This window comes from Symphalangus syndactylus, chromosome 13, assembly GCF_028878055.3.
Source record: "Symphalangus syndactylus isolate Jambi chromosome 13, NHGRI_mSymSyn1-v2.1_pri, whole genome shotgun sequence".
NCBI classification, from domain to species: Eukaryota; Metazoa; Chordata; class Mammalia; order Primates; family Hylobatidae; genus Symphalangus; species Symphalangus syndactylus.
The window spans coordinates 45,853,801-45,872,708 of record NC_072435.2 but is presented as its reverse complement, the minus strand read 5'-3'; the positions used below and the strand labels follow the sequence as shown (position 1 = coordinate 45,872,708).

Genomic DNA, 18,908 nt, shown 5'->3' with positions numbered 1-18,908 from the left:
TCTTATCTATCACATTAAGGCTCTTGTCCAGTGTGGTTGTGTTCCGGGGCGGTCCCTGACTCCGCCCCTCACAAGCCCCGCCCCCGCAACAGGCCGCGCCTCCTGAACATCGGCGCTTCCGACCCCGCCTCCGCAGAGTCCAGGCTTCGCCCCTCGTGACAGGTGGTGCTGGTGTAGTCAAGGAGGAGGGCTCGCTTTTTTTGGTTCAGGTTGTCATGGTGGCGCCGAGCCCGCCTTGCCGGCCTTGTCTTTTCCGGTCTCAGTCCGGCGTGGCAGCAGAGGCAGGCAGCGTTAGGTCTTTCAGTCCCTCTCTGTCATGGCGACGCCCTGCCTCTTCTTCCGGCCACAGCCTGTCATGGCGGCACCCGAAGTAGTCCCTGCCGGGACCAGCCTTTTCTGTTGCCCTGGTCCTTCCTAGTCCAGGCTGCCATGGCGGCGCTCAGGGCTTACCGGAAGTAAAACTTCGGAAGTGAGGCGTTCCTCTGCCCGGAAGTGAGCGCGGCGCTAGGAAAGATGGCGGCAGCGGCGGCGGTGGGCAACGCGGTGCCCTGCGGGGCCCGGCCTTGCGGGGCCCGGCCTGACGGGCAGCCCAAGCCCGGGCCGCAGCCGCGCGCGCTCCTTGCCGCCGGGCCGGCGCTCATAGCTAACGGTGACGAGCTGGTCGCTGCCGTGTGGCCGTACCGGCGGTTGGCGCTGCTGCGGCGCCTCACGGTGCTGCCATTCGCGGGGCTGCTCTACCCGGCCTGGTTGGGTGCCGCAGCCGCTGGCTGCTGGGGCTGGGGCAGCAGTTGGGTGCAGATCCCCGAAGCCGCGCTGCTCGTGCTTGCCACCATCTGCCTCGCGCACGCGCTCACTGTCCTCTCGGGGCATTGGTCTGTGCACGCGCATTGCGCGCTCACCTGCACCCCGGTAAGTGTGTACGCGCGAGCCCGACCCCCAGCACTGTCGGGCCTCGCCGTGGGTCCCAGCTGCGGCCTTCCTGTCGGTCACCATCGCGACCTGGGCCACTCATCTGCCTGGCCTGGGTTCCCAGGGGCACCCTCTACACTTGGCGCAGGCTTAATCATGACCCCGCTGCTGACTTGCTGCATGCCTGGTGCGGGTTATTTCCTTTTTCTGAAGTCTTCCCTGTTATGGTTATTTAGATTCAGTAATGTAATACTTGTCAAAGGCTTAGCGCAGGGCCCAGCATGCGTCGCCCAGGTCAGGTAGGAGTTGTTAATGCTAGTTCCCATATTAGCGACTACTCTTGTTCTGGAAACGGCCCTACCTTCCATCTCATCTGTCTCCTACCTTGGTTTTCAAAGTGTAAGGCAAGACCACTGGGATAGGTTTCCCCCATCTATGAAGCTTAGTTGGTTCTTAGACTGAACCAAGTCTTGCTGTCCAGTGCTTAGTGGTCTTCTATACTGTGATGGAAAGGAGCATGAAATGCAGTTAATTACAATGTTGAAGAGAGGCAGAGGTGTTTATGAGCGAGTCACTTACATGATGTCTTTCCGCAAAATGAGGGTGGTGATAGTGAGTTCTGCTTTGGATACAACAGCAAGCAAGGTCGCGCTCCTGACCCACAGTTTAGAGTTCTGAGTGACCAAGTGTCGTCGGAGGAGTTGGTGACTGTGAGCTTCCCTGGGCCTGAAGCAGTGACTGCCATCTCTCTCTGGGCCTGCGTCAGGTGACACCAGCAGGTTTGGAGCCATGGACACTGAGGTATATCAGGAAGCTTCCCCTCTGATCCCAGGAGTGTGTTTGCCTCAAGAAGAGGAAAAGGGAACAGCATCAAGGGCTACAGAAAGACAGAAGCCCCCCACCCTGGCTGGCTCTGAATGTGGGTAGAATCCTCATTCTCCTCTCCTGAGAGACTGAAGCTGTTCTGTCCTTCAAAGAGACTATCTATCCCAGGGGAGGAGCTCAACTTGGTGGCTTTGAGGTAGTACAATGAAAGACACCAATGAGGGACAAAATAGAGGAGGGGTTAAGGGGACTGTGGCACCGCTCAAACTTCAGCTGCCTTTTGACCTTCAGCTAAGCAGCTTAGCTCTTAACTTCCTCTCCAGGGATGGAGAAGTGGGAGGAGCTGAACAGCCATCAGCCAGGAGATGTGGATCTGGGTTTGATTCAGATCTCAGAAAGGGCTGCTTCTGCTCTCTGAGTTTCAGTTTCCCCCTTCTGTAAACTGAGAACCGTAACACCTACTGGGTGCCATCGTGAGAAGCGGAGATGATATCTGCAAAGTGCCCGCCCTGGGGCCATCACAGTGTATAGCCTCTTTCCGTGACGTCACGTTTGTAGTTATGTGATTGTTGTTATTTGCTGCCTGCTTTGGAGGCCCATGAACCACTTATGCGGTGGCGGTGGCGCTTTGTTTCTGTGGGTCATCATTGTGCTCCCCCCATCTCCATGCAGCTCGGTCTAGCAGAGCAGCAGAGGGATGGATGCGGTTCACGGGATCCAGGGAGCACTGAATGAGCTCCATTCAACATTTCTGTGTCTTAGATGCTGGGGAAACAGCAGTGAACAAAACAGGCAAATCCCCCTGCCTTTGTGGTATTACTGGGAGGGAGAACTCATAGTCAGCAGTTGATGCTAAAGAGAGATGACATCTAACATCAGGACAGGATGGGACATTGCGGGGAACTTTAGATGGGGCAGCCAGGGAGGGGCCCCTGAGAAGGTGATGTTTCAGCAAAAGCCTGAGGCAGCAAGGGAGCTGTGTGAATGTGTATTCCGGGCAGAGAAAACAGCACATGCCAAGGCCCTTTGCTGAGGCAGGGTCGAGCCCCATGTGCGTGTGGAGCTGTGGAGTGTAGTGAGCAGGGTTGGTGGAAGAGGCAGAGCTGAGCAGGAGGCCAGGGGGCCTGTGATGGGGGCAGGGGCTTGGCTCATGTGAGGACGTACTGGGTGGGTGCCTGGCAGCCTTCTTCCTATTTGAGTTCATGTCACCATCAGCAGAGCAGAGCCCTGGGCATTAGGTGTTACCTGTGCACCCAGCTTCCCAGCTTTTTTTGTTGTTGTTGTTGTTTTTGTTTTGTTTTTTGGGTTTTTGTTTTGTTTTGTTTTTGAGATGGAGTCTGGCTCTGTTGCCTAGGCTGGAGTGCAGTGGCACAATCTTGGCTCACTGCAACCTCTGCCTCCCAGGTTCAAGTGATTGTTCTGCTTCAGCCTCCCAAGTAGCTGAGACTACAGGTGCCTGCCACCATGCCCAGCTAATTTTTATATTTTTAGTAGAGACGGGGTTTCACCATATTGGCCAGGCTGGTCTCAAATTCCTGACCTCGTGATCCCCCCCTGCCTCGGCCTCCCAAAGTGCTGGGATTACAGGCGTGAGCCACTGCGCCCAGCCTTTTTATTTTGAGACAGAGTCCTTCTCTGTCGCCCAGGCTGGAGTGCAGTGGGGCGATCGCAGCTCACTGCAAGCTCTGCCTCCTGGGTTCATGCCATTCTCCTGCCTCAGCCTCCCAAGTAGCTGGGACTACAGACACCTGCCACCATGCCCAGCTAATTTTTTGTATTTTTAGTAGAGATGGGGTTTCACCGTGTTACCCAGGATGGTCTCAATCTCCTGACGTCGTGATCCACCCACCTTGGCCTCCCAAAGTGCTGGGGTTACAGGTGCAAGCCACTGTGCCTGGCTGGTTTTTTTTGTTTGCTTTTTTTGTTTTAATTGAGATAGGATCTCACTCTGTCACCCAGGCTGGAGTGCAGTGTTGCAATCTCAGTTCACTGCAACCTCCACCTCCCAGTTCAAGAGATTCTCCTGCCTCAGCCTCCTAAGTAGCTGGGATTACAGGTGTGCACCACTATGTCCGGCTCATTTTTGTATTTTTAGTTGAGACAGGGTTTCGCCACATTGGCCAGGCTGAACTCGAACTCCTGGCCTCAAGTGATCCGCCCGCCTTGGCCTCCCGAAGTGCTGGGATTATGGGTGTGAGTCACCGCGCCCAGCCTTGTTCTCCCAGCTTTGAGTGTGGCACCAGAGGCACAGCAAGGTGGTCTCCTTTGTCCTGATGACAGACGAGGGAGTGACAGAGGCAGCACCAGAGCCCAGTGGCATTTCGGAATATACCCATAGAGCTGCTATACCCAAAACCTCCCAGGGAGGTCTTGGAACTGTAGGTTGAGAAGAGCTAAGCCGCAGTGCTTTCTTTGTCTCTGTCAGGAGTACGACCCCAGCAAAGCGACCTTTGTGAAGGTGGTGCCAACCCCCAACAATGGCTCCACGGAGCTCGTGGCCCTGCACCGCAATGAGGTAGGGACTGCCTGCTGGGCTCCTGGAGGAGGGGCTTGAGTGGGATTCCCAGGCGTTGACACCCCAAGGTCAGGGGCCTCTAAAGCAAACACACCTTCTACCACAGGGCGAAGACGGGCTCGAGGTGCTGTCCTTCGAATTCCAGAAGATCAAGTATTCCTACGATGCCCTGGAGAAGAAGCAGTTTCTCCCCGTGGCCTTTCCTGTGGGAAACGCCTTCTCATACTATCAGAGCAACAGAGGCTTCCAGGAAGACTCAGAGATCCGAGCAGCTGAGAAGAAATTTGGGAGCAACAAGTGAGTCTATTTATTTACTATTATTTTATTTTTATTTTATTTTTTATTTTTGAGATTGAGTCTCACTCTGTCACCCAGGCTGGAGTGCAGTGACGCGATCTCAGCTGACCCCAACCTCCGCCTCCCCGGTTCAAGGGATTCTCCTGCCTCAGCCTGCCAAGTAGCTGGGAATACAGGCTTCCCCCACCACGCCTGGCTAATTTTTGTATTTTTAGTAGAGACGGGGGTTTCACCATGTTGGCCAGGCTGTTCTTGAACTCCTGACCTCAGGTGATCCTCCCATGTTGGCCTCCCAGAGTGCTGGGATTACAGGCATGAGCCACCGCACCCGGCCAAATCTGCCCTTTTAGCCAAATGTCCCAGGTGACTGTGATGCCGTTTGAGCAACGTGCTCTGAGTCCAGTCTCCCCTGAACTTGCCTGCTGGCAGGAACCCCAGAGGGTCTGCAGCTGGAAGCCCGTGCCCTGGGGTGTGAGACCTTGAGTGTAAGGTTCTTCACAGGAGTCTAGTCTGTGGCCCCTCCTCAGCAACAGCTTCATTTTAAATTCTTTTAAAATGTTTGTTTATTTGTGTAGAGATGGGGTCTCGCCATGTTGCCCAGGCTTGTCTCAAACTCCTGGCCTCAAGCAGTCCTCCTAAATCAACATCCCAAAGCGCTGGGATTACAGGCATGAGTCACTGCACCCAACCTAAATGTTTCAGTCCTCACTGTTTCGAGTCTACGCATCTCAGCGCTTCAGGAATGGTGACGAAGACAGTGACCATGTCTGCCCTTTTGTACTGAGTACAATGGCCAATGTGCGGTGCACACCCTCTCCCTTCATCTTCACCAAAACTGCAAATGCTGACACATGGCTGGGAGCCAGAGAACTGGGCTCCAAACCCCGTCATGGCCTTGTTACGGTGGTCCTCAACCTGGAAACCCACAGAACACCTAGGGAGCTCTTTCCTGACTTAATCACTGTTCAGAGATTACAAATATGTTGACTACAACTGTCAATCTAATACAAGGATTTATAAGAAACATTTAGCAACTTCCCCTACCCCAAGTTGGCCAGTCACATTAATGGCCTGTGGCAACTACGTTCCCTTTCATGCTGTTCTTACTCACGCAAAGGTACCCAGCAAGATACAACAGAAGGGCTTATTGTTTGATAGCAGTGGGGTTGCTCTTTGGTTTCCTCTTCTCACATCCCGTACGTAAGACGTCCATGCAGTTAAAGGGCAGAGCGAGAATGACCCTTGTTGACATGACTGGTGCCCTGATCAGATTGGACCATGGCACAGAGTACTGCAGAACACACCCTTAGGCCCGAGTCCTTGCATTCTCGAGCTTTTTTTTTTTTTTTTTGGAGACAGGGTCTCACTCTGTTACCCAGGCTGAAGTGCAGTGGCGTGATCATGGCTCACTGCAGCCTTGAACTCCTGGGCTCAAGCATTCGTCCTGCCTCAGCTTCTCAAATAGCTGGGATCACAGGCACACACCACCACCCCCAGCTAATTTTTAAATTTTCTGTAAAGAGAAGGTCTCGCTGTGTTGCCCAGGCTAGTTTCTGACTCCTGGGCTCAAGCACTCCTCCTGCCTTGGCCTCCCAAAGTGCTGGGATTACAGGCGTGAACCACCCTACTCGACCCATTCTGGGGCTTTAATTCAGGAATCGTAGAAAATCTCAGCTTTGGTGGGGCTGGGTCTCAGTGTCTTCTGCTATCTGTAGCTTCAGGGCCTCCATCCTTCAATCAGAGGTTCCTTCTCTACTTGCTGCGTCACTCGACCAGATGATGGGCTCTCGTCTGACACCAGCCCCAGGCTGCCGGGAAGAGCATATTGCAGATTCAGGAGCTTCATCTGTTTAATGCAGAGCTGAGGGCTGTGGGCGGGCAGCCTGTCTACCCCAGGCGCAGCCAGGATGAGGGAGAGCCACAGTCAAATGGATCCTCCTACCTGGAAGCTCGCCAGGGCTCCCGACACCCACATATGGCTCTTGGTTTCTTGAGAGCGGCCTGCCATGCTCAGGTTGGAGGGGTCAGGGTGGAGACTCCATACCCCAGAGGCCTTGCCCTGGGAACAGGATGGGGCCTGGTCTCTTGCAGGGCCGAGATGGTGGTGCCTGACTTCTCGGAGCTTTTCAAGGAGAGAGCCACAGCCCCCTTCTTTGTATTTCAGGTAAGGCAGCAGCTCTGGCCCATCTCCCTATTTCCTCCCTTGGGGCTTTCCTAGCCGGATCAAGCCTGCCCACCACTTCTAAACCTGGAAGCCTCTCCCCATCCTCACATGTCCGATCTGGCGGGCGGAAGAGGCTCATGGGAACAGGGCGGGTAGGGCAAGGACAGACAGGCTGGCATCCCACAGGTGTTCTGTGTGGGGCTCTGGTGCCTGGATGAGTACTGGTACTACAGCGTCTTCACGCTATCCATGCTGGTGGCATTCGAGGCCTCGCTGGTGCAGCAGCAGATGCGGAACATGTCGGAGATCCGGAAGATGGGCAACAAGCCCCACATGATCCAGGTGTGGCTGCCGGGGAGACCCAGGTGGGGTTGCGGCACAGATGCAGCTTCTGTGCTGACACCCGTGCCCCGCCCAGGTTTACCGAAGCCGCAAGTGGAGGCCCATTGCCAGTGACGAGATCGTACCAGGGGACATCGTCTCAATCGGTGAGGCCAGGTTCTGCTCAGTCCCAGTGGGAGCCCCAGCCTCAGGGCCTCTGGCCAACCCTCTTGCCTCTGCCCTGCAGGCCGCTCCCCACAGGAGAACCTGGTGCCGTGTGACATGCTTCTGCTGCGAGGCCGCTGCATCGTAGATGAGGCCATGCTCACGGGGGAGTCCGTGCCACAGATGAAGGTACTTGGTGGAGGATGGGGATCCTCAAGCTATTCAGGAGGAAACAGGCCAGGAGGTGGAGGCCTAGGGGGTGGTGGGGATCCCCCTCAGGCACAGGCGGAGGAGGCAGTGTGGGCATGGATGAGCTCTCTGGACTGGGGAGCTGGGTGGTGGGGGCGAGGAAGGAGATGAGAGAGCCAAGGGCATCCAGGGTACATTGGTGCCCTGGGATATCAGACCAAGGTGGGCTGGGAGCAGCCCAGAGGGGGTGAGTCCCGGACGAAGCCAAGTGCAGGCCCCAGAGAGCAGGCACTGTGAGTGCAATGGGGAGAAGACAGGATGGGGCGAGGGTGAGGACCCGGAGCTGGGTGGGATGTGCTGGTTGGGTGGTGAGCCCCCTGGCTCATTCCAGCCTCAAGGTCCAGCTGTCCAGGAACTCAGATGGAGAAGGAAGCAAGGTAGGCCTGGCCATCCAGATTCACGATCTTCTTCCCCAGGAGCCCATCGAAGACCTCAGCCCAGACCGGGTGCTGGACCTCCAGGCCGACTCCCGGCTACACGTCATCTTCGGGGGCACCAAGGTGGTGCAGCACATCCCCCCACAGAAAGCCACCACGGGCCTGAAGCGTAGGTGCCTCATGGGCGTCTGGGGGTATCTGGGCTCCCACCCCCTTTGCTCGTCTGCTTGATCATGAGGGAGTCAGGACAAGGAGACAGGCATGACGGTGACTCTGCTTCACTCCCCAGCGGTTGACAGCGGATGCGTGGCCTACGTCCTGCGGACCGGATTCAACACATCCCAGGTGCAGGGCCGGGTCTGGGGAGGGCGGGCCCCAGGGCAGTTGGACAGCCAAGGTATCAGCCCTTTCTGACCCCAGAACATCTGCCCCACGGGCTGACTCTGGCAGCACAGCTCTGGACCTGGGCCAGGGTGCAGAGGCCACCCCAAGACCAGGCCCACGCTTCCAGGCCTGAGCTGCTGGAGGGAGTCCACACAGCAGAAAGGCTGTCCCTCCATTCCTCCAGGGCAAGCTGCTGCGCACTATCCTCTTCGGGGTCAAGAGGGTGACTGCGAACAACCTGGAGACCTTCATCTTCATCCTTTTCCTCCTGGTGTTTGCCATCGCTGCAGCCGCCTATGTATGGATTGAAGGTAAGCACCACGGCCTCCGTGGTCCCCTGCGCCCACCCTCCGAGGCTCCAGGCTGGCAGGCCCTGTCTCCACAGGTACCAAGGACCCCAGCCGGAACCGCTACAAGCTGTTTCTGGAGTGCACCCTGATCCTCACCTCGGTCGTGCCTCCTGAGCTGCCCATCGAGCTGTCCCTGGCCGTCAACACCTCCCTCATCGCCCTGGCCAAGCTCTGTGAGTGTGTCAAATGGGATGGGGTGCTGAGTGGGCTGGGGCCAAGCAGGACCCCTGACCTCACTCCCGCCCCTAGACATGTACTGCACAGAGCCCTTCCGGATCCCGTTTGCTGGCAAGGTCGAGGTGTGCTGCTTTGACAAGACGGGGACCTTGACCAGTGACAGCCTGGTGGTGCGCGGTGTGGCCGGGCTGAGGTAAGCGTCAGGGGCCCTGTAGCAAAGGTCACCCAGATGGGGTTTCTGGGAAGTCAAGAGACAGGTGGCCCATCCACCCCAAGCCCTTGCAGTGAGGGCCCTTCAGAGGCCCTGCCTCAGGGGTTCATTTCCAGGGGCTCCCCACAAAGTCCTGGGTGTCAGCCATGGCAGCGGCACGGGGGCTCAGCTCAGGCGTGGAACATCCCACACCAGCCATGCGACCGCATGACCCCCATGCACAATGCCTGGCTTCTGGGGGCATCTGTGAAGCAGGTGCAGGTCTCACAAAGACCCAGTTGGCGCCCAGGCCCCCCAGTGACAGGCACAGAATGAATGGCCTTGGGGGTCCTTCCGCTGGTGGAGATGCAGCTTCGCCCTACCCGCCTGCACTGTGTAACCAGCTGTTCCCCATCCTTGCAGAGACGGGAAGGAGGTGACCCCAGTGTCCAGCATCCCTGTAGAAACACACCGGGCCCTGGCCTCATGCCACTCGCTCATGCAGCTGGACGACGGCACCCTCGTGGGTGATCCTCTAGAGAAGGCCATGCTGACGGCCGTGGACTGGACGCTGACCAAAGGTGAGGAGCTGGGGCCTCAGGCCCAGCAAAGGGGAGCCACTGGCTCTCATAGCCCTAGGCAGGTGGGCTGCACCGCTCAGAGGATCTTGGGGACAGGCAGGCCTACAGCTCTGAAGCTCCCCGAGGTGGGTGGCCAGAGGCTCACTTTAGACCCAGGACAGGCCACGTCCTTGGGTGTCCCTCTGGGTTGGAATCTGCCCTGCCCTTGCCGAAGCCACAGTGCCAGGGTCCTCCAAGCCCAGGTCTTCCAGCTCTGGACCAACCCCTGCTCTAGCCCAGAGCCCCGGATCAGGCCCTGGGGGAGGCAGGAGGGAGGTGGGGGAGGCCGGGGTGAGAGGTAGGGGCTTGGCTGCCTCTTTGGAGCAAAGCCCCTCAGGACTCGTACTTATTTGTTTCCAGATGAGAAAGTATTCCCCCGAAGTATTAAAACTCAGGGGCTGAAAATTCACCAGCGCTTTCATTTTGCCAGTGCCCTGAAGCGAATGTCCGTGCTTGCCTCGTATGAGAAGCTGGGCTCCACTGACCTCTGCTACATCGCGGCCGTGAAGGGGGCCCCCGAAACTCTGCACTCCATGGTGAGCTGGCCCCAGCCTGGGGTGCAGGGTGGGGGCGTGGGGCAGCCCGTGACATCCCCCTGCATTCCCTGCAGTTCTCCCAGTGCCCACCCGACTACCACCACATCCACACCGAGATCTCCCGGGAAGGAGCCCGCGTCCTGGCGCTGGGGTACAAGGAGCTGGGACACCTCACTCACCAGCAGGTACGGGCCCAGGCTCCCCCACCGCCTTCACCATGTGCCTGGCCCGTCAGCTCCTCCCTGAGTCACCTTCTGTGTCCTACAGTGCCAGGTTGAATGGTTGTGATTTTGTCCTCCTTGCCCTACCTCCAGCTTCTACCTTTGGAGACTCCAAATGACACTCAGTCTGTCCCCTGCTGTTGGGACCCACCCAGTCCTGGTTCACGCAGAGCACACGCAGGCGTTACCTGCCCCAGTCCTGGTGTGTCCCTAGCTCTACTCTTCTGCCCTGGTCTTGGGCAGGGCTTGGCATCCTCAGCCCTCTCGCCCATCCATCCTCCACAAAGCCCACCCTCCGCCTCCACCACCAGCACGTCTGCCGCTTGGCTTCTTCCTGGGCTCTCGTTCTTTCTGCTTGCACCCTACAGCTGCTGATCCTTCTAGAATTTAGCCTCAGGTTGCAGTGCTGTGTGGAGAGCCCAGGCCACAGCTCACAGCCTGCATGCTCTGCCCTGTTCCTGCACCCGGAGCCCCCTTCCCAGTGACACAGGTCCTCATCACCTTCATAGTGGCCACTTCTGAGGCCTTTCCACCCCTCTCTGGATTCCGTTCTCACCTCCTCTCTCATGGCACTCAGCACTCCGATTTCTGTGACTTTCTCGATCATGCATCTCCCCTGGTGCAGTGTGAGCTCCCTAAGGCCAGGGGTCTGTGCCCAGTCTCTGGTATGTGGTGGAGCCCCAGTGAGTAAGAGTTCATGGCTAAACTCCAATATTATTGGGAGAGTCCCTACTTCGTTGACTCGGAAACTGAGCCACAAGGGACTCTGTGATGTGCCCATGTCCACAACCAGGACATAGAGCCACATTCGGGGGACCCAGACCCCCCAGTCACTGCCAGATCCCACCCCTCGAGCGTGCCTGGTAGCCTCCTGGCATTTCTCCCCTCCCAACCCTCACATGTGCCCACTACAGGAACAGGGCCTTCCATCGTCCCCATGGCTCCCAGCGCATGGTCAGAGCTCAGGAAATGCAGAGTGTGGGCAGAGGGAGGGACAGGTGGTGAGGGTGCCCCTGTCTGTCCACAGGCCCGGGAGGTCAAGCGGGAGGCCCTGGAGTGCAGCCTCAAGTTCGTCGGCTTCATTGTGGTCTCCTGCCCGCTCAAGGCTGACTCCAAGGCCGTTATCCGGGAGATCCAGAATGCGTCCCACCGGGTATGGGACGATGCTGGGCTCCACCCTCCGCATGGGAAATAGAGGCGAGGAGATGACAATTACAACTTCGTGGTGGGGAGGGCACGCAGGTCTCACAGGCTGCATGTTTTAGCTGAGCAAGATCATAGCTCAGGTGCTAACGTTGCCGCTGGCCCCAGGACACTCTGGGACCCGCCTGTGCTGGCTCCTCTCACCTCCACAGACCACTCCCCTCACCCCCCCGCATCATGGAAAGGTGGGGGCGCTTCTCTCCACTTCCCCAATCCACCGCCATCCTAGAGAGAAGGAAGCCGAGGCTGGGGAGTTGAGGGGTGGGGGGCACTGTCTGCCTGTCCTGGTGGCTTGTGTTTTATATTTTGGGACTTAAGGTGTCTTTTTAGGGTATAAGGGGTGAGTGAGCCGTCTCAGAGGATGATGACTCTGGGTCAGATGGGTGATGTGATTAGTCCCCACCAAGCCCAGAGGTCATGGTCCCATCCTCCTCTTTGCTGAAATATTACCCCCATGGGCAGCTACCAAGCCAAGAGGGTCCAGCTCAGGGGCAGGTTGTTCATTTGTATTGCAAATCCAAGCTAAGGGTGTCTTCAGAAGGACACACATACACGTGTCATTTGTGTAAAATGACCTGGATTGGGGTGGATTGTGGCCCTTGGAAGCCCATTCAGCATCTCGGTTAGAGGCCCAGGATCTCCCACCGTGGCCTGCCTTAGAAGGAGACTTGGCAGCCTTGTCTCTGGCCTAGAGCTTGGCTCCAGGGTGCCCTGCTGAGCATCTGCCCCTCTTTCCCCAAGGTGGTCATGATCACAGGAGACAACCCGCTCACTGCATGCCACGTGGCCCAGGAGCTGCACTTCATTGAAAAGGCCCACACGCTGATCCTGCAGCCTCCTTCCGAGAAAGGTGAGGCCCTAGCCTGGCCCACGGTGGGGGAAAGGGGACCCTGAGTCCAAGAACAGCTCACATCGCAACAGCCCACCTGTGTGCCAGGCCTCAGCAGCACAGTGTCTTCAAATGCCTGGCACCACGGCGGCACCACTACTCACAGCCCTGGCCCACTGGGCACCTCAGACAGCATGTGAGCCTTCACTGGGTCACAGGTCCCAGGATGTGCGGCATGTAGGTGTTTACCATAATGAGGCGATAGTCTGACTGCCAGCTCAGGTTTCCTGTGCACTCATGGGCAGATACTGCTCCTACCACACTTACTCCCCATCCTCAGCGTCATCCTGATTTCCCACCCTCTTTGGCCCGGCAAGCTGCCCATGTACCGAGTGCTCCCTTCCCGAGAACAGGGACAGCTGTCATCCTCAGCCACAGTTGATGGCACAGTTTGCCCAGTGCTCAGCCTGACCAGACCCCAGGCGGAGCGCTCCGTGCGTGTTACTGCGTTGGTCCCTCCACCCCATCCTGCACCACACGGGGTGGCTTGCCTTCCCCACGCCACAGAGGAGGAAGCTGGCTGGGTCAGCTCTCGGGGCCCCTGCTTTGTAGAGAAGGGACAGAGGCTCAGAAGTGAACCCACTTGCCCAGGTCACTTGATGTCCCCATGGCTAAGAATTGGAATCCAGACAGCCTGACTCCAGAGCTCAAGGCTCCAACCTCTCCCCGGTGACCTCTTTGAGCAATGCCCTGGATTCAGATTGATGAAGAGGCAGACATAGAGACCCAGCCCCTCCCAGCTAGAGGTGTGGGGCTTACCAGATACCTGCCCCAGGGCTAGAGGTGAAGCCCCCGTGGGCGCACGCAGTTCAGGGTCTGCATGAGTGTTGACAGGGCCCTAAGAAGAACCACATGGAACAGGGTTGCCTCAGGGCTGCTGGCAGCAAACATTCACAGGTCTGGGCCAGAGCGGCTTCCAGAACCTCCAGGCCACCTCTCAGAAGACTCGGTCCCTGCCCTCCCCCTGTCCCAGCCCCAGCTACCGGGGTCTTCCAGGGCCTGGGGATTGTGGACAGGTGGCATGGAGCGGATGAGCAGGACTGTTGATTGACAAGCGAAGCGGGTCTAGCAGCAGCTGCAGCACAAGCCAGGTGGAGGTGTGCTGCCCTTCCACTTGAGATGGTCCAGGGTGAGCAGGCCAGTGTCAGGAGGGCTGGTGGGCCACCCTTGGCCATCCTTAGCGCCCAGCATCCAAGCCAGGGCCAGCCAGCAAGAAAGGGGAAGTGGAGCAAGAGGATGTTGAGAACTCGGGCCCCGTCAGAGTGGGGAGGGGGCCCACCCCCAAGAAAACAGGATTTCAGAGAGGCCACAGGCACAGGGATAAATGAGGTGAGGGCCTGGTATGGGGTTTCCCAAGGAGAGTACAATAGCCCCCTTCTGTGTGTTTCAGGTTGGGGGGCCTTGCATGAGGTGGGGACATGGCTTAGCTGGGGTCAGACTGCCCAGGTTCTAATCTGGCTGTGTCCTGTGCTCTCAGGCAAGTAGCTCAGGCCCCAGGCCCTTGGTTCCCTGCGTACCTGAGGGACGTTCTTTATGGAGTCCCCAGAGAAGGGCTGGGGGTCACCTGGGTGGGTAGGGAGGTGCTGGCTCCAGAGAGGAGAGACTGGCCGGTGCTGGGGTCCGAGTGGAGGGAGGGTGCTTCTGAGCCGGGGCAGCCAAGCCCCCAGCCCTAACCCTAGGTGCTGCCCGCAGGCCGGCAGTGTGAGTGGCGCTCCATTGACGGCAGCATCGTGCTGCCCCTGGCCCGGGGCTCCCCAAAGGCACTGGCCCTGGAGTATGCACTGTGCCTCACAGGCGACGGCTTGGCCCACCTGCAGGCCACCGACCCCCAGCAGCTGCTCCACCTCATCCCCCACGTGCAGGTGTTCGCCCGCGTGGCCCCCAAGCAGAAGGTATGCGCACAGCCCTAGGGGTCAGGGGCACAGAGGTAGGCACGCAGACCCTGCTCAGCCTGTCTCTGCCCACACAGGAGTTTGTCATCACCAGCCTGAAGGAGCTGGGCTACGTGACCCTCATGTGTGGGGATGGCACCAACGACGTGGGCGCCCTGAAGCACGCTGATGTGGGTGAGTGCTGTGGGCTAGGGTGGTTCCTTCCTTTGTGGACCAGGTGTTGAGGACATGTCACTGAGCTAGAAAGACAGACCCGGCCCTTGGTGACAGCCATGGGGGCACTAATTCCTGTGAGGAAGCAGTGCAGGGGATGGGAGGGGGTGGCAAGGTCAGGGGCTTTGAGGGCAGGAAGGGATGCGAATATCCCAGGAACAGAGCAGGTTGAAGGCCAGAGGCCAGGAGAGAGGCAACAAGTTGGGAGAGTGACTCAGAAAACCCAGAGCTGAAGCCATGGGTTCATAGCCCCAGCTCTCTGTCAAAAGCACACAGATGGCTGAGCACTGTGGCTCCTGCCTGAAATCCCAGTGCTTTGGGAGGCTGAGGCGGGAGGATCACTTGAGTCAGGGAGTTCAAGGCAGTGGTGTGATCCACTCTAACCTAAGTGACAGTGCAAGACCCTGTCTTTTTTTTTTTTTTTTTTTTTTTTTTTTTTTTTTTGATGGAGCCTTGCTCTGTCACCCAGGCTGGAGTACAATGGCGCGATCTGGGCTCACTGCAACCTCCACCTCCTGGGTTCAAGCGATTCTCCTGCCTCAGCCTCCCAAGTAGCTGGGATTACAGGCACGTGCCACCATGCCTGGCTAATTTTTGTATTTTTAGTAGAGATGGGGTTTCACCATGTTGGCCAGGATGGTCTCCAACTCCTGACCTCAAGTGATCCACCTGCCTTGGCCTCCCAAAGTGCTAAGATTACAGGTGTGAACCACTGCATCCCGCCGAACCCTGTCTTTTTTTTTTTTTTTTTTTTTTTGAGACAGAGTTTCTCTCTTGTTGCCCAGGCTGGAGTGCAATAGCACGGTCTCAGCTCACTGCAACCTCTACTTCCCGGGTTCAAGCAATTCTCCTGCTTCAGCCTCCCAAGTAGCTAGGATTACAGGCACCAGCCACCATGCCCATCTAATTTTTGTATTTTTAGTAGAGACGGGGTTTCACCATGTTGGCCAGGCTGGTCTCAAACTCCTGACTTCAGGTGATGCGCCTGCGTTGGCCTCCCAAAATACTGAGATTACAGGCGTGAGCCACCTCACCTGGCCTTTTTTTTTCTTTTTTTTTTTTTTTTTTTTGCAAGAACACAGGTGTTAAATTGAACTTTAAAGATCAATCTTACGTTGTTTTTTTGCTTTTCCAATATTTTTATCTGCTTTTATCTACTAAAGCATTTATTGAGGGTTGTTTGCTTCCTAGAATCATGCTCCTTGGCTATTTCTTTTGAAATCACTTTAGGTTTTTTTGTTTTGTTTTGTTTTGAGACTGTCTCACTCTGTCGCGCAGGCTGGAGTGCGGTGGTGTGATCTCATCTCACTGCAACCTCCGCCTCCCGGGTTCAGGCGATTCTCCTGCCTCAGCCTCCCGAGTAGCTGGAATTACAGGCACCTGCCACCACCCCTGGCTAATTTTTGTATTTTTAGCAGAGATGGGGTTTCACTATATCAGCCAGGCTGGTCTCAAACTCCTGACCTCAGGTGATCCGCCCACCTCAGCCTCCCAAAGTGCTGAGATAACAGGTGTGAGCCACTGTGCTCGGCCAAAATCAGTTTAGTTTTGACCCATCTTGTGTTGTGTGTTTTTTTCATTGCATTTGTTGCGGGGGTTTGTTGTTGCTGGTTTGTTTTCTTAAAGTAGTTTGTAGAAAGCAACACGGGCACTCTCTGAGGTCTCCTTAGGGTGTCAGGTGAAATGGGGAAGTCTGGGAACTGTCTTCACGGGAGCCAGCTGGGGGACTTCAGGACCAGTGGCTCTGAAGCCAGCAATCTGCCCCTCCGTGGAGCCCGCTCCTCCGGGTCTGACACCCTCCTGCTCCCCAGGTGTGGCGCTCTTGGCCAATGCCCCTGAGCGGGTTGTCGAGCGGCGACGGCGGCCCCGGGACAGCCCAACCCTGAGCAACAGTGGCATCAGAGCCACCTCCAGGACAGCCAAGCAGCGGTCGGGGCTCCCTCCCTCCGAGGAGCAGCCAACCTCCCAGAGGGTGAGTTCCAAGAGGGGAGGCGCTGCACCCCATCCTGGCCAGGGCTGACAGCCTGCTGCCTACCCTGCAGGACCGCCTGAGCCAGGTGCTGCGAGACCTCGAGGACGAGAACACACCCATTGTGAAACTGGGGGATGCCAGCATCGCAGCACCCTTCACCTCCAAGCTCTCGTCCATCCAGTGCAGTGAGTTGCCCGCCCCCGCTCCCCCTCCCTTCGTTCCCCCCTTGGCACCCCTACCCACACCCACACCTGCCTCCCCACCACCCTGCAGTCTGCCACGTGATCAAGCAGGGCCGCTGCACACTGGTGACCACGCTACAGATGTTCAAGATCCTGGCGCTCAATGCCCTCATCCTGGCCTACAGCCAGAGCGTCCTCTACCTGGAGGGGGTCAAGTTCAGTGACTTCCAGGCCACCCTACAGGGGCTGCTGCTGGCCGGCTGCTTCCTCTTCATCTCCCGTTCCAAGGTGGGCCCCAGAGGTGCTGGAAGTCCAAGGATGCATGGGCCTGCCAGGGCCAGGCTGATATAGGCACGGGAATTGTCATCCCCAAGTTACAGGACCCAGGGCCCCAGAGGTGGGGGCTGTAGCTGGGATGGCTCAGGAAATGCCGGCAGGGCAGGTGCGGACTGAGGCTCCCAGACCCCTCCAGGTGACACAGCTTAGGGTCCACACCTGTCCACAGGCAGGGGTCCCGGGGGTGGGCCCCACAGAGCCCCACAAACAAGAAACAATCATCAAGAGGGTAAAAAAACAACTAAGTGGATCACAGGCTACACAGGACAGGCTGGTGGACAGCTGGGGAGGCCTGTGCAACACTGACACTCAGGCCGAGGCGTAAAGAACCAGGGGGGCCAGCGGCCGGGAACTGAACACAAAGGCCCCAAACAGGCATGGGCTGACGCAGGGAGGCCCCGGTGGCTGGAGGGGGTGGGAGATTGGCTGGGCGGGACTGTGCCTGTCCCGTGGGCTCCAGGGAGGGCAGGATCTGCTTCATGATTCTCAGGCCCCCATCGCTGCCACAGGGAGCCTGGATGGCAGAGCCAGGGCCATGGAGGCAGCCCTGGGCTCAGGGGTGAGAGGCAGGCAGGGCTCCGGGGACTGGTGCCGACCCATGGAATCCCCCAGAATTTGGTGGCAGCTCTACACAAGGTCTCCCAGGAGGCAGGGGATGTTACTGCCTGCTGCGTGGGCAGGGTGGCCCCGAGTGACCCAGGTCCTGACTCCCCCACCCGCCTTGCTGCTGCAGCCCCTCAAGACCCTCTCCCGAGAACGGCCCCTGCCCAACATCTTCAACCTGTACACCATCCTCACCGTCATGCTCCAGTTCTTTGTGCACTTCCTGAGCCTCGTCTACCTGTACCGTGAGGCCCAGGCCCGGAGCCCTGAGAAGTAAGTGCTGCCTTGGAGGAGGTGATGTCCCTGCAGCTGAGAGTAGCAGGAGGATGACTCCACAGACATCAGCAGGAGACCCTGGGGGTTGTCCAGGGTGTCCAGGGAGGGGCACTAGGCCAGGCAGAGCCCTAGCTCTGCACCAGGGCAGCAGGAAGCCACAGAGTGTGTGTGAGCCGGAGCAGGAGAGGGGGCCCTGACTCCCATGTGTCCTTGCAGGCAGGAGCAGTTCGTGGACTTGTACAAGGAGTTTGAGCCAAGCCTGGTCAATAGCACCGTCTACATCATGGCCATGGCCATGCAGATGGCCACCTTCGCCATCAACTACAAAGTAAGGCCTGGGCCCCGCCCGAACATTCCGTCTGCCCACCCAGCCCCAGCCCATGAAGCCATCTGTCCCTCATCCCCACAGGGCCCGCCCTTCATGGAGAGCCTGCCCGAGAACAAGCCCCTGGTGTGGAGTCTGGCAGTTTCACTCCTGGCCATCATTGGCCTGCTCCTCGGCTCCTCGCCCGACTTCAACAGCCAGTTTGGCCTCGTGGACATCCCTGTGGAGGTCAGTGGCCCTGTGGAGGTGACCCTGGGGCTCAGCTTGATGGGTCCCTGTTCTGGCGGTGACCCTGGGCTGGGCTGCAGGTCTCCAGCTCACCATCCCTCCCTGCCCCGACAGTTCAAGCTGGTCATCGCCCAGGTCTTGCTCCTGGACTTCTGCCTGGCGCTCCTGGCCGACCGCGTCCTGCAGTTCTTCCTGGGGACCCCGAAGCTGAAAGTGCCTTCCTGAGATGGCAGTGCTGGTACCCACTGCCCACCCTGGCTGCCGCTGGGCGGGAACCCCACCAGGGCCCCGGGAGGGAACCCTGCCCCCAACCCCCCACAGCAAGGCTGTACAGTCTCGCCCTTGGAAGACTGAGCTGGGACCCCCACAGCCATTCGCTGGCTTGGCCAGCAGAACCAGCCCCAAGCCAGCACCTTTGGTAAATAAAGCAGCATCTGAGATTTTAAAAAGCCCTGCCTCCACCTCGTCTGCGCCACACGGTGTTTGCTG

At 58.0% G+C, this 18,908-nt stretch overlaps 1 protein-coding gene across 4 annotated transcripts; it reads left to right on the top strand.

Moving 5' to 3' along the window:
- Window positions 1-132: 132 nt before the first annotated feature.
- Window positions 133-18,868, top strand: ATP13A1 (ATPase 13A1). 4 transcript variants are annotated; one of them, XM_063616169.1, is made up of 27 exons: window positions 192-909; window positions 4,160-4,249; window positions 4,356-4,546; window positions 6,638-6,710; window positions 6,897-7,052; window positions 7,129-7,198; window positions 7,279-7,385; window positions 7,862-7,991; window positions 8,112-8,167; window positions 8,391-8,517; window positions 8,592-8,729; window positions 8,806-8,926; window positions 9,347-9,504; window positions 9,904-10,079; window positions 10,154-10,264; window positions 11,328-11,453; window positions 12,245-12,353; window positions 13,783-13,869; window positions 14,085-14,284; window positions 14,362-14,458; window positions 16,309-16,469; window positions 16,540-16,654; window positions 16,743-16,939; window positions 17,721-17,863; window positions 18,083-18,194; window positions 18,276-18,419; window positions 18,534-18,868. In XM_063616169.1, the coding sequence occupies exons 1-27, from the start codon at window positions 514-516 to the stop codon at window positions 18,642-18,644; spliced, it is 3,702 nt and encodes a 1,233-aa protein (XP_063472239.1). In that variant the 5' UTR covers window positions 192-513; the 3' UTR covers window positions 18,645-18,868. The 4 variants fall into 4 exon arrangements, with proteins under 4 accessions (XP_055092052.1, XP_063472241.1, XP_063472240.1 ...); XM_055236077.2 differs by lacking the exon at window positions 13,783-13,869 and having other exon boundaries at window positions 133-909; XM_063616170.1 differs by lacking the exon at window positions 11,328-11,453 and having other exon boundaries at window positions 191-909.
- Window positions 18,869-18,908: the final 40 nt, after the last annotated feature.

Coding starts and splice junctions, on each gene's coding strand:
- ATP13A1 (XM_063616169.1), top strand. CDS start 514: ATGGCGGCAGCGGCGGCGGTGGGCAACGCGGTGCCCTGCGGGGCCCGG. Junction 7,199..7,278: donor AGGGGACATCGTCTCAATCG/GTGAGGCCAGGT, acceptor TCTGCCCTGCAG/GCCGCTCCCCACAGGAGAAC. Junction 10,080..10,153: donor CCGAAACTCTGCACTCCATG/GTGAGCTGGCCC, acceptor CATTCCCTGCAG/TTCTCCCAGTGCCCACCCGA.